The sequence below is a fragment of the Triticum urartu genome, chromosome 7 (genome assembly GCF_003073215.2).
Source record: "Triticum urartu cultivar G1812 chromosome 7, Tu2.1, whole genome shotgun sequence".
NCBI lineage: Eukaryota > Viridiplantae > Streptophyta > Magnoliopsida > Poales > Poaceae > Triticum > Triticum urartu.
The window spans coordinates 263,480,693-263,493,459 of NC_053028.1; the positions used below are offsets into that span (position 1 = coordinate 263,480,693).

The 12,767-nt window shown below is 48.6% G+C and overlaps 3 protein-coding genes across 3 annotated transcripts; 1 reads left to right on the forward strand and 2 right to left on the reverse strand.

Moving 5' to 3' along the window:
- Nucleotides 1-217: 217 nt before the first annotated feature.
- LOC125522129 lies at nucleotides 218-2,777 on the reverse strand. The gene is made up of 7 exons (XM_048687204.1): nucleotides 2,500-2,777; nucleotides 2,171-2,240; nucleotides 1,914-2,073; nucleotides 1,639-1,720; nucleotides 1,199-1,415; nucleotides 895-959; nucleotides 218-644 (listed from the first exon to the last, which is right to left on the reverse strand). Exons 1-7 carry the CDS (start codon nucleotides 2,572-2,574, stop codon nucleotides 390-392), a joined length of 924 nt encoding a protein of 307 aa, XP_048543161.1. The 5' UTR covers nucleotides 2,575-2,777; the 3' UTR covers nucleotides 218-389.
- A 306-nt stretch (nucleotides 2,778-3,083) lies between these two features.
- LOC125522130 (60S ribosomal protein L7-2-like) lies at nucleotides 3,084-4,660 on the reverse strand. The gene is made up of 4 exons (XM_048687205.1): nucleotides 4,269-4,660; nucleotides 4,039-4,176; nucleotides 3,832-3,934; nucleotides 3,084-3,447 (listed from the first exon to the last, which is right to left on the reverse strand). Exons 1-4 carry the CDS (start codon nucleotides 4,556-4,558, stop codon nucleotides 3,232-3,234), a joined length of 747 nt encoding a protein of 248 aa, XP_048543162.1. The 5' UTR covers nucleotides 4,559-4,660; the 3' UTR covers nucleotides 3,084-3,231.
- Nucleotides 4,661-4,795: 135 nt separating this feature from the next.
- Nucleotides 4,796-8,904, forward strand: LOC125522128 (methionine aminopeptidase 2B-like). Its single transcript, XM_048687203.1, has 13 exons — nucleotides 4,796-5,060; nucleotides 5,240-5,346; nucleotides 5,838-5,955; nucleotides 6,097-6,139; nucleotides 6,222-6,329; nucleotides 6,525-6,624; nucleotides 6,727-6,872; nucleotides 6,946-7,037; nucleotides 7,176-7,270; nucleotides 7,724-7,820; nucleotides 7,909-8,052; nucleotides 8,251-8,468; nucleotides 8,554-8,904. Exons 2-13 carry the CDS (start codon nucleotides 5,272-5,274, stop codon nucleotides 8,662-8,664), a joined length of 1,347 nt encoding a protein of 448 aa, XP_048543160.1. The 5' UTR covers nucleotides 4,796-5,060; nucleotides 5,240-5,271; the 3' UTR covers nucleotides 8,665-8,904.
- Nucleotides 8,905-12,767: the final 3,863 nt, after the last annotated feature.

Consider the following 12,767-nt stretch of genomic DNA (forward strand, 5'->3'; position numbering starts at 1 on the left):
TGAAGACTCAAACGATTGGATCATTACGACGTAGCCAACCAACAAGTGGCATTGCCTCTGCCAGAATCAGAAGACTTTAACCTCCAGATCAAAGCATCAAGCCAGCTTCCCAGCATAGTATGTTGTACACCGCCTGGGTTCTGGAGCATAATTTAACAATGCATATAAATATTTCACAGAGGATGTTTCCTCCACACACGATTGCATGCAGTTCCTATCAATCAAATCAACAGATATTTTATTTCCGGAAAATGCATAACGCTAATAATTTAGTGCGGCACTGAAACCACCTCCACGATCTTGATGCTCACTTTGACAACTGAAAAGAGCATCGTTATCCAAGGCCGCAATCCCGTTTAAACGGTGTGCCTGAATCTAAACCGTGTTTTCTACCATGAAAATGAAGGCAAAATGTAAGATGGGTATGAGCTATGCTTGCAACACAACGCACTGACGGCATCATCTCCAGCAGTTTCTCCAAATTCACCGAGTCCAAGTTCATCCGCATGGATCCCTCCAGTGATGAATGCAGATGCCATTCCGGCTCCATTTGCGCCTTTGATGTCGTGGTGCAGCGAATCACCTACGGTGATACATTCGTGTGCTTCAACACCTGCTAGGGACATTGCTGATGTATAGATAACCTGAGAAAGCAGCAACAAAGTCAGTACCTGGCGAGAGCCGAGGGACAGTTTCCCACGCAAAAACTTAAATACAGAAAGGGTGATCCTAGAGAAGTCTGTCAAATCAAGTAGGAGTAATAAAGTGCAGTTGCAATCACAAGTTCACAATCCTGTGGGCCATCATAGCGTGAATGCCATTTCAATTATGTATTATGTTTAAGTTGTTGAATCAGTCGTTTAGTCTACAAAGAGTAGACATGTCATGCATTACCTTATCAGGCTTCCCCATCCATTTTACTTCACCACCAAGACTCTCGTATTTTGCTGCCAGAGTGCCTAAAAGAGAAACATTATATTACCACCATCAGTTGGCACTGTAAAAGATGGCCATACTTCTAACATATCTCTTTTTGAAGAAGAAAAGAAGAAAAATATCTCATGAATCAGAAATAAAGAATGTCCAAATTTATAGTGTAGGATAGGCAAGCAGATACATTCATGAGTTAAAACAACTCTGCTACCTGGTAATGGTTAAACAATCAACATGGCATCAGATATGAAAATCATTAACCCACCAGGCATGACACGCAGGTTTCGAGCTTCAACAGTGACATAATCTGGATTAGCTACCACCATTGGAAGTCGCTTTTGTATACCAAGCACTAGAATCTGCTCAAGCTCCTCAAGACTTTTCGAAAGTGGATCACCAGAAGGTAAACCAAGGGCTTCAGTACCATGGGCTAGTATAAACTCTGCATCGTCAACATTGTTCACAACTTGCAAACCAAGTCCCTAATAGGAGAAAACAAGAAATCATTTGACATGGAATCTTGTAAAAGTGCCTCATAAGTAAGAATGCTTTTTGATATCACATTCTTGTCATTATTAATACTTCTTCATACATGTTAGATGACCTCAGCCATTTGGCAGGAATATATGAGTATGCCACGCCAAATTCAATGCTAATATTCCTTAGAAGAAACAACTGCCAGAGAAAAACAACAGAAGAACAAACCTCCAGAGAAATTGCACCTCGATTGCCCCATGTCAGATGGATACATTTCCTTCCCAGAGCTGCAAACCATGGGTCATCCCTCCTGCGTTTACGAAACCAAATCAGAAGTTTATCTTAAGTTTCTGAGCTACACCAAATAACCACAGAAGTTTATCTTAAGTTTCTGGCCCTTTCAGTCTAGATAGTGTCTAGATCGTGTGTAACCCCATAAAACCCTTACCGGTGAACATTCAAAAAAAAAAACCACAGAAGAAATATCAGCATAAAAGGCTTACTTGTCAAGGTACTGATGGGTGAGTTCCCCGCTCGTGATCGCCCCGAGGAAACAAGACGTGTCAAACCCAAGGCTCTGCAGCTTCTCCATGGTTACAGACGACCGCCTCGAGGAATTGCTGATTATCACCATCTTGGCGCCATTCCCAGCGAGCTTCTCCACTGAAACATCCATGCCTCACTTGGCTATCATATCACATTGCAGCACAAAGATGCAGCAGTAAACTGAAGATAAATTACGATGTGTGGACCAACATACATGCCAAAATGGCGCCGGGGTAGGGTTTCTTCCCGTCATGAAGAACGCCGAACTGGTCCAGGAACCATGCCTGCCAGACAAACTCGGCTGTGAACAAATCATAGCAGCAGAGGCAAATGGTATTGGCACTCCTAGCGATAGAAACGACCAGATGTCATTGGCAGAGGAACCAGCTATTCCCCAATTTCTAGCTGAAGTTCCGCAGACAGCATGAACCCTATGCGTAATTTCGTTATCTGAATTAGCAGCGCAATACCAATTCAGGGGATGAGCAAAACGAGAGGCGATTCCGTGTGAGGAGGGTGGGGGCGCGTGGTCGGGGAGCTTGCCTTGAAGCGGCCGGACTCGGCGAGGGGTCGGATCCCGGCCAGCCTCTCGAACACCGGCGTCGGCGCCGATGACATCCTCGTCGCCGCCGCCGCGCGACGAGAGCACTTGCTGCTGCGGTAGGTGGAGGCCTGGAGGGTGATGGGCTGTGGGAGAGTGGACACGAGCAGGCAGAGGCGATGGAGGAGCTTGTTCGGAAGGGTAAGGCAACGAGGACGCCAAGCAACCAGGCAGTGGCTGGGCCGAGTAGCAGCCAACGAGCGGCATATACGCCGCGTGACTGCGGCGTCTCGCCGGCCGCCACGGACATCGTAACAGTGGACACGGATGCAGGCTCGCTGTTTGCAACATTCTTCTTTCTATGACACCGATGCAGTCAGTACTGCGCAATGAATAATTCCCGTCAGACAGAATAGTATTCTCAAATCTGGCAAAATCGCTCAGGTTTTGTTGCAATATAATCCAACTTCACGTAGTATGAACTACTCAGGCTAGTCTGTCCGTGCAAGTAAACAATGTAAACAGCTAGTTTCAGCAAAGCACGTCAGATCGATCACGAAGATCAGAGCACGCACACGACACGGGGTGAAGAACAGTTTCTGCTATTTCGTGATTTGATCCCAAACACTCGGGCAGGGTTTCCAAAACAAAGGTACATTCAGCTATGCTATTAAAAAACCGACAAGGTAATAACGGGTCCATTGCTTGTTTGAGGGCGCAAGTTGTAGACTGCCTCAGTTCAGCTTCTCTAGTAGCTCGTTGATCTTGTCCCCGCGGTTGCCCGAGTCGCCGCCATCCTTGAAAGGTTTCTTCTTCATCTGCAGCCTCCTCTCCGGACACTTGAGCTTGAAGGGCATGAGAAAGCTCGCCGTTTCTCTGAAGTGCGGCCCGACCGTGGAGATTTCGTGCACGACGTCTTCCAAACATATGACGCCGTGTTCTCCAAGAGCCTGTTTTTCGAGAACCACATACAATGATCACAAAGTGTACATTACAAAATCATCATGAGAGATAATCCAGAGAATAGTTTTGCAGCAGAAATGCGCGTAGCAGTGATGAAGATACAATTAACCTAACTGAAGTGTTTTAGTGTGTCAAATTTGGCGCATCCGAGTCTGGAATACATTGTTATTGGTCCAGAATTGAACCCTGAAGGTATTCAAATTTGTTAGCAATTGTGGAACTGGCTAGATAAAATTAACAGGCACAGATCACTGGTATGCCTTGCTGAGTACTTCCTATGCTTATTATTAGGTTGCCGGTAGGCATGTCAAAGCTTTACTTGAATCGAATGCCTGAACCTCAATCTTCAGACTATGTCATAGAAATTATACCTTTTCGATTAGATCATTGCTGGTCAGGGGGAAAGGCTCCTTGTCGAAATATCCGCGACCCTTCTTGTAAATAAGCTCCTTCACATTCTTCAAATTGGGGAACCTACCGTGACACCAATTAACAACATTCAATCACTGTAAACTACTAGTACAGAACTGGCAAAACAAGCCACACAATGGAGAAAAATATTTCCATTCAGTTATTACCCATAGGTGACGAAAGGTCCAACAGCAGCAAGCCTCTTGAGGTTTGCCTCGGTGGCCTTGAGGAACACGCCGGTGAGGACCTGGGTCAGCCGCAGCCTGGCCAAGATCTTCCTGATTTGCGGGTGCAAGTCCGCAGTGCTGCAATCACACGCAAAAAATCCGATGTTAATAGTCGCGAGGTACCATCAGCAAGCCAGAGAGGTGGATGCTTCAGGTAGGTAGGCACTGACCCTGGGATGCGGATGGCGAAGAGCAGCTTGGCGTCGATGGCCTCGGCGGGGCGCAGCTTCCGGACCTTGAGGCGCGTGCGCATCCGCAGGAAGTCGAGCTCCTTGTTGCGGAACTCCTTGACGAAGTCCTCGGGGCGCTTGATGGCGCCCTTGGCGTCGTGGCGGCGGCGCTGCCTCTTGGCCGCCTTGCGCTCCCGGTTCTTGGTGGCCCACTCCTCGTTGTCCTTCCTCTTCTTGAGGACCGTCTCCCGCACGAACGGCAGCTGCTGCGTCCCCTCCTCCTCCGCCATGGCCGGCGGCGCGGGGCTCTCCTGGCGCGTGGTGGCTAGGCGGCGGCGGAGGCGAACGGGGGGCGGCGGTCGGGGAGGGTTTGGGAAGAGGCTTGACGATATTTCGCTGCTGGGGTCTTAAGGTCTTGCAGTCCTTAGTGGGCTGGGCTTAAGGGCCGACCATACGATACTTACTGGGTTCGAATTTGAGGAAGCCCAGTTGGGTGAGAACAGGAATATTTTTGGCAGGTGCTTGTCCGTCCTCCCCGTTCCGTTTGGGGTCGGGTCGCAGTCGTACAAAACCTTCTTTGCTCTCGTTCGTGGTCCAAGCCTAACCCTAGCCGTCACCCCCTTTCTTCCTCGCACGCGAACCCTCCCGGCAGATATCAGCCGGGCGCTAGGGGGGCGGAGGGAGACGTCCGTCGCGAGCTTCCTGCGCGCTCTTCTCTCCCCTGTGACCCCGCTGCCGACGGCCGCCGCGCGCGCGGAAGGTTCTCCTCCCCGCGGACCCCCCCCATAAAAGGTACAGTACTGTAGTTTATGTTCGTGCTGCCGGTGATCTCGCAAAGGACTCAAATCGGATTGTGTAATAGGATTTCCACCCTTCTAATCTAATAAGAAAGGGTGATAAGTTTGCTCTCTTACGTAATTTATCCTCGGATGGATGGATTGGTGCTTATGATGTTCGTTCTGCTCATTCAGGTTTTGAGATTTATTAGGAATATATATAAAATATGGCTGGGGGTAGCACGGATGCAGCAACCAAGGAGATGGAGGCATTGCATGTTGGGCAAACCAAGGAAACAGATGTAAGTGCTGTGCTGTAGAAGTTTTTTTTTACTCTGAGTTGAACCGTGTTGGGCATATTTTTCACTTATGTTGGGCATATTTTTCACTTATGTTGGTCATGGAAAAAATGTTGGGGAAGAACAAAAAACAAACAAGCTATTGACCAATATTATTCTGCTTTGCAGAACTGGTATTCACCACAAGTTGATAACTGCGTGTTGTTTCTTGCCATAGTTGCTTTTTTATTGCCTCATTGGTAAACTTGGTCCCACAGTGTAGTTTTAACTGAGTTCTCTTCATTGCTGTTATGGACCTCTGACCACATGCCATGACTAGCCTTAGCATGCCTCAGTTATAAAGTGATATGTGATTACAACAGTCCTACAACTGATGCCAACTACTGTGGTTACATGGATTGCTGAACCTCACATGTCATCCTTCTCTTGGATGATCCTTGCAATGCTGTATATTATTTCTTTGATGGTAAATAACCTTCCCGTTTTTGCTGCAGGAGATTCTGAAAAAGGCGTCAGATAGCAATGGCGGGGCTCCCGAAGCTCAGTCCCCACCACCACCAGCAGATGATGATGACGCACAAGTGGATGGTCCATCTGAAGGTGGAGCAGGAGGTGACAACTCTAATTTGCAAGATCTCATTTCTGTGTTTCTCATAGAGCTGGACCAGTGGATCTCTTGCTATTCTTGTTAGCATTTGGAAACTGGGACATGAATCATGTGATTAATTTTATTGTTGTGTGTCGAATGTATAGCTTCAGCGGCTGCGAAGAAGAAAAAGAAGAAAAGCAAGGCCAAGTGAGTTCTATTATTCAGTCGAACAATTAATGTTCTTGTTTGGTTGCTCTATTTTACGAGCATTTCACGTGTTCTCTTGTAGAAAGAAGAAGGACCCCCTTCAGCAGACAGATCCTCCATCAATCCCTGTGGATGAGCTTTTCCCTTCAGGAGATTTTCCTGAGGGAGAAATCCAGGAATACAAGGATGAGTAAGTATTGAATCATAGGAATACGGTGTTTTTTACCTTCATAAAACAGGCAAAGGTTAAAATTGCATGGATAATCTTATAACTTCTTAAAACGATACAGAAATAGTATTTTGTTTCATTTGTCGCTAATGAAGGATTCTGCAAAATAATAATTATCTTTTGTTTTGTACATTACTCATGTTATTTGCTCTTCAGTAATTTATGGAGAACAACTAGTGAAGAAAAGAGGGAACAGGAACGACTACAAAAACCAATGTACAATTCTGTTCGCCGAGCTGCAGAAGTCCATCGACAGGTTTAGAATATTCTAGCCTACTAGCCTCTATTATTTTTTCCAGCTTCATTTTATCTGTATCTTTGGTTGGTGCATCTCTACAATGTAAATATGGCTTGCTAGGTACGAAAGTACATGAGGAGCATTATAAAGCCTGGAATGCTAATGATGGAACTATGCGAGACTTTGGAAAACATGGTTCGGAAACTTATCAAGGAGAATGGACTGCAAGCTGGCATTGCCTTTCCAACAGGATGCTCGTTGAATTGGTACGGTATTGCTCTAGAGTGCTTCCTAGTACTGCGTCCCCTTCTCACATTGACGGAAGAATTTTTTGCTTAGGGTCGCAGCTCACTGGACTCCAAATTCTGGTGATAAAACTGTACTACAATATGATGATGTGATGAAGCTGGATTTTGGGACACATATCGATGGTATGTCTGTTTTATTACTTTGTTCGGTTCTTTCTTCAATGATCTTGGTGTATACTTGTTAATGTTTTGTCCTTGCAAGTCCGACTTCATGATATTCATAATTCATGAAAACTAACATGATAATGTGATTTTTCCCAGGGCACATAGTTGATTGTGCATTTACCGTCGCATTTAATCCCATGTTTGATCCGTTGCTGCAAGCAACGAGAGATGCCACAAATACTGGAATCAAGGTAATTCTACATACTTCGTTTACTCGGTACATTTTAACTCAAAATGGACTCATATACTACCAAATGAATGCTTCCCATAAGCAGCTTTGCTCATAGTATTTCTGATAGCAGCTCTACTCTTTGGAAGAACACAGTGATAGGTTGTCGTTAAAGCTTGTGCTTTTGATTACCTTTTGTAGTGTCTGTTTCAGCGTGCTGTCATTTCTCCAGCTTTTTATATAGTGCTTTGTTTGGGTCTGATCTGAGTTTCGTTTTTCACCTGTTAATGATCTGATGTATGGATGTTTGAAATCATATCCCCTAAGTCATGTCTATTGTTTGCTATGTACTCCCTCCGTCCCAAAATAAGTGTCAACTTTTGTACTAACTCTAGTACAAAGTTGTACCAAGGCTGAGACACTTATTTTGGGATGGAGGGAGTACTTAATAATGTTTATTTATCCTTCATTTCAGGAAGCTGGAATAGATGCACGGCTTTGTGATGTCGGTGCTGCAATCCAAGAAGTCATGGAGTCATATGAGGTTGAAATTAATGGGAAAGTTTTCCAAGGTATGTGTAGTTTTTTTCTTTCCCATTCTGCACTAGTAGAATTGTAGTGACAGCATGATGATTTAATGGCTTCTTTGTTTTGCGGCAGTAAAAAGTGTGCGAAACCTCAATGGACACAGCATTGGACCATACCAAATCCATGCTGGTAAATCAGTCCCAATTGTAAAAGGCGGAGAGCAAACTAAAATGGAGGAGGGTGAATTTTATGCCATTGAAACTTTTGGGTCTACAGGTATGTCACTATAGAGCTTGAACTCGTAGGCCCACTAAGAAGTCATTTTCATCGCATTAGTAATACACTAAGTACGTACTTCCTCTGTCCGTACAAGTACTCGCATGGCCTTCTTGGCTTTACAATCGATGTCCGTTTTCCCTACTCTCTTCAAATTTTGGACAGTTTTACATTTCATAAGCTCCATTTTGTTTGCAGGAAAGGGATTTGTGAGGGAGGACTTGGAATGCAGTCATTACATGAAGAACTTTGATGTTGGGCATGTACCGTTGAGGGTAGCAAAAGCCAAGCAGCTACTGGGGACAATCAACAACAACTTTGGAACACTTGCATTTTGCCGCCGGTACTTGGACCGCATCGGCGAGACCAAGTATCTCATGGCACTGAAAAATCTATGTGATGTTGGCATTGTTCAGGTATATGTGAGATAGAATGCCATCATTTCCATCCGAATGTCTTATCATGGACATGGTTACTCACGGTTTCATGACCTGTTTGCAGCCGTACCCGCCATTGTGCGATGTGAGGGGAAGCTATGTGTCCCAGTTTGAGCACACCATTTTGCTCCGGCCAACCTGTAAAGAAGTCATATCCAGAGGCGACGACTACTGATTGGGGCTGCGGCTCCTGTCTGTACCTGTCGCCTGCAGCGATTAGTGTTTTACCATCTTGGGTGACCTGTGTTCGTTATTATGGATCAAATGGCACATCAGAATCAGACAAATAATGCGGTTACATTGCACCCTTTTGTTTTCTGAGTTTAAAATTTGTGGAAACTGGTTTGTAAGAATTGCTACCGTGTTGTATTACTTGATCCCTCTATAAAGAGTACTTCCTGGAGATTTTTTATCATTAGCGTGAGCACATCAATTTCTGTGACAAGTAATTTAGGACAGAGGGAGTACATGCTTATACGTGGAGGGATGAAAATCATTTACCAGCTGTAGAAAAAGGAGAATCGTCCCACTGGTCACCACACAGAGTACTATATCAATGTTGTTTTGTAAGTGCATCAAGTGTCTCGGTGTTTTTGGAATATTGAAGGCAAATAGGTTGAGGCGCTAAGGAGTTTGTGAGTGTACACATGAGTTATAATCCCTAAAGATTTGGTTTAACCGATGAAAGACGACCTTTAAAAATGTATTTTTTTCAAATGAAGAAATTGATATGACATTTAAAAAAATTGATGTAAAGACTTTGAGGCTTGAAGACTTTTGTTTTCATAGTTTCTTTTATTTGAGTCATATAGTAAAAACCGTATTATTAAAGGGGGTCTAGATAAAACATATTTCACATTTCAAAAGAATTGCTCAAAGCTATACATACTCAGGCCGCTTCAAGTGAAGCCTTTGGAAATCTCCGGAACAGTGACAACTTTGCTAGTGATAGTGATGAAATTCATCTGGTCGCCGACGAATTTGGTCACACTGAGGAGATAGGATTTTGTCAATGCGATCTGCCTATCGTGAGGAAATTGAGAGCCCCGACGAAATTGATAGTTCAATTTTCCGACCGTTGTTGCGCCACGTGCCAGCTGTCAAGTAGATCCTTATCCTGACAATGGTCATGTCTGAAGGGGCATTAATGACATTTCATGTCGGGTTGCCCCTGGCTATAAATAACCGCCCCTACAACCAAATGTTGGTTGGCTACTCTAGAGAAAACTTGACACCTGTCATCTGAGAGAAACCCTTCCTCTGACGACTTTGAGAGAAACCCAAGTGAGGAAAATCTCAACCAGAGCAAAAGTGATTAAGCATCACTGAAAAGATTGATCTTTGTGATCCGACGTCTATTACCTTTGAAGATTGTCATTCTTCCAGACGGTTAGGCGTCATGTTTTGAGCACCCAAGAGTAATTATGGTGTACCGGTGAGCAAGTCTGTGAAGATTTTGGAAGTCTACCTTGAAGACTTACCACGAGTGATTGGGCGAGGTCTAAGTGACCTTAGCTCAAGAGAAATACGGTGAGGACTAAGTGTAAGGGCATATTTATCTCTAAGGTGTTTTGGTGATTGATGACAACGCGTTTGCGGACTAATCGTGTGCCTTGAGTATCCCAGACATTTCATCGCTAGGCACAAGACGGTTGGGTGCCCCTCGAAGACTGTTGAAGACGGCGTCTTTTCTACGTTTCTTTTTGGTGGATTTGAGTCGTAGGAAAGCCGTACTATTAAGAGGTGGTCCGCCTCGGAAAGGTTTGGGTGGAATCATGTCGGTGGAAACGACACCTATGGGATCACAAGAATCCCTACTACGGTTGCGGGGCGTGGGGTCGTGAGAAGAGCGGATCAAACAGATAGCACACGGTTCGTTTATCCAGGTTCGGGCCGCGAGGATGCGTAAAACCCTACTCCTGCTTTGGTGGACTGTATATCTGTGTTCTTGAGCTAGCTATGGGGCGTGAGGAGCTCCAAAAAGCCGAATCCTCCTCCTGGTCGCCTCGGGCCTCCTTTTATAGGGAAGGGGTTGCCACAGTGGCACACAGGAGGTGGAAAGGGTACAGTGATGTGAGGTTATCCCTCGCATTACATGACAAGGCGCATTTAATGCGTCTTGCCCAGGTGTCCTTGCTTTATCGGGGACGGGGGAGAGCCCTGTCTCGTCCGTCGCCGCTCCCTCTCGTGTCGACACGCGCCCTGGCCAGCGGCGCCCGCGGTGCCATGTAGGCAGGCAGGCAGCTGGGGTGGCGGAGTGGTGGGTCTCCACGAAGATCCGCATGCCACCACGCAGGTGCCTGCCCAGCTGGTTGGGTCGGCAGCTGCATGCGAACGGCGGTGGAGGTTTGACTGGCGTGGGCCTGATGGTGGCCCTACGGGTGTTCTTGGCAAGGGCCTTGCCGGGGCCCCGGCAAGGGTCTTGCCGTGGCGCCTGCTGTCATCCCCGGCAAGGCTCTTGCCGGGGGCCTTGTGGTCCTCCTTGGCTGGGATTCCGCCAAGGATCATCATCTTCTAAAGGGTGTATCTGATCTTGAATGTCTTCACCAAGATCCGCATGCCACCATGGGGATGTCACCCGAATCCTTGCCCCATGGGGGTAGTGGACTCAAGGGTGACTCACTCCGTAGGTGTGGGGCGAGCTGCCACGGCAAGGGTCTTGCCGGGTTTGCTTCTCTCGAGCTTCGGCCTTACCTTGGCTCACCTCCCTTGCCTTGCTTAGTGTGGTGGTGCCCGTGGCTCAGACTGCCCGTGCACAGTTATAGGGGTACAAAAAGCGTACCCCTCTTTTTGTACACCGACAGGAGCCCCCGGGCCTGGGCCACATGTAAGCACAATCGCGTCATTGGGCTAGGCCCAAAAACGATGCGCGGGCAGGCGGGGCGGTTTTTACCGCGGTAAGTCTCTTCGCGCGCTGCGCTTCCCATGCTTCCCGCGCGTGGCGCGGCGTGGGGAGGCGTGTGTGACGTGGGCGGCATGCGTGGGGCTGAGCTCTGCATGCATGCGTCACGTCGTAGTAAAGGGGGCGGTTCGCGTCTTCCCCATAAACGGAGGGAGGCGTGGAGGCGCGGCCCATTTACTGAACGGGGCCGAGGCATGGTCTTCAAGGCGTCCACTCCCCACGATCACAGGGTGGGGATAGGTCGCCTCACCCGTCGCCTCGGTCCTGCACGCCTGCCACGTGGCTCTCATGCGCTTGGGGTGGCGAACGGTGGAGGCGGGAAACCGGGCCGCCGCGGGCTGGGGCGGCGGGTCGGTCCCAGTTCCCTGCGCCTTCCGCGTCTTGATTGGCTGAGCGGGGCGGCCGAGCCCCCACCCCGTTCCTTTATAAAGAGCGGGAGGGGGGGGGGGATGGCGTCCCGCATTCTTTCATCTCCTCCTTCCTTCAGCTTCTGCTCCCCCCTTCCATCCGCCATGGAGAGAGGGAATCCTGGTCCTTCAACGGTGGCGGCGAGGGTCGCCGCTCGACAACGCGTCCATCCTTCTCCTGCACCTTCGGTGGCAGAGCCAGCCGCGAGGGGAAGGGGGAGGGGGCGAGGCCGTGGGCGAGGCCGAGGTGCTCGGGGAAGAGGAGGACGGGGCGGCGCGCCGGCCTCGCCTCCGCCAGCAGTTCCTCCCCCCATGGAGGGCCACGTTGGGGATGACCCTTGCGAGTTCTTCGTCAGGCTGCGCCGGCCGCCTCGCCGTCGCCTTCGTCTCCCGGCTCCATTCGCGCGGGAGATGGAGCTGGATCCACCGGAGTCGCTGCGGCTGCACATGAGGGGTTGTGGGATCAGCGGCACGCGGGTTCGCGTCGACTTCCCAGCCCCTCACGTGATGTATCTTCGTCGAGGATGGAAGACGTTCGCTCATATCTACCGCTTGACGGAGGGGCTCACTCTCCATTTCAAGCTGATGGAGGGTGGCCTTCTCTCCGTCAAGGTCTTCGGGTGCTTCGGGACCCGTGCAAGGTGCTGCGTGGAGAGGTCTTCTGATAGCGAAGACTCCTCCTCGGGCGAGAGTGACGAGGAGGACAGCGGCAGCGACGACGAGGGTAGTAGGCGGCAGGATGACGGGTCCGATTAGGTGTCGGGCCCCGCTCCGTGCGGCACCGGCGACCCCATCATCCGTGTCGCCGGCTCCCTGAACTTCTCGGGGTCGTCTCCTTGGGCGGCTGGCATTGGGAGGCTGCGGAAGAGGAAGAGGGCGGGTGGCAAGGCCGTCAAATCGGAGTACGCGGGCACCGACGCCTTCGACGCGTGCTGACGTCCTGCCGCCTCGTCTTCGAGCTCTGCTTCC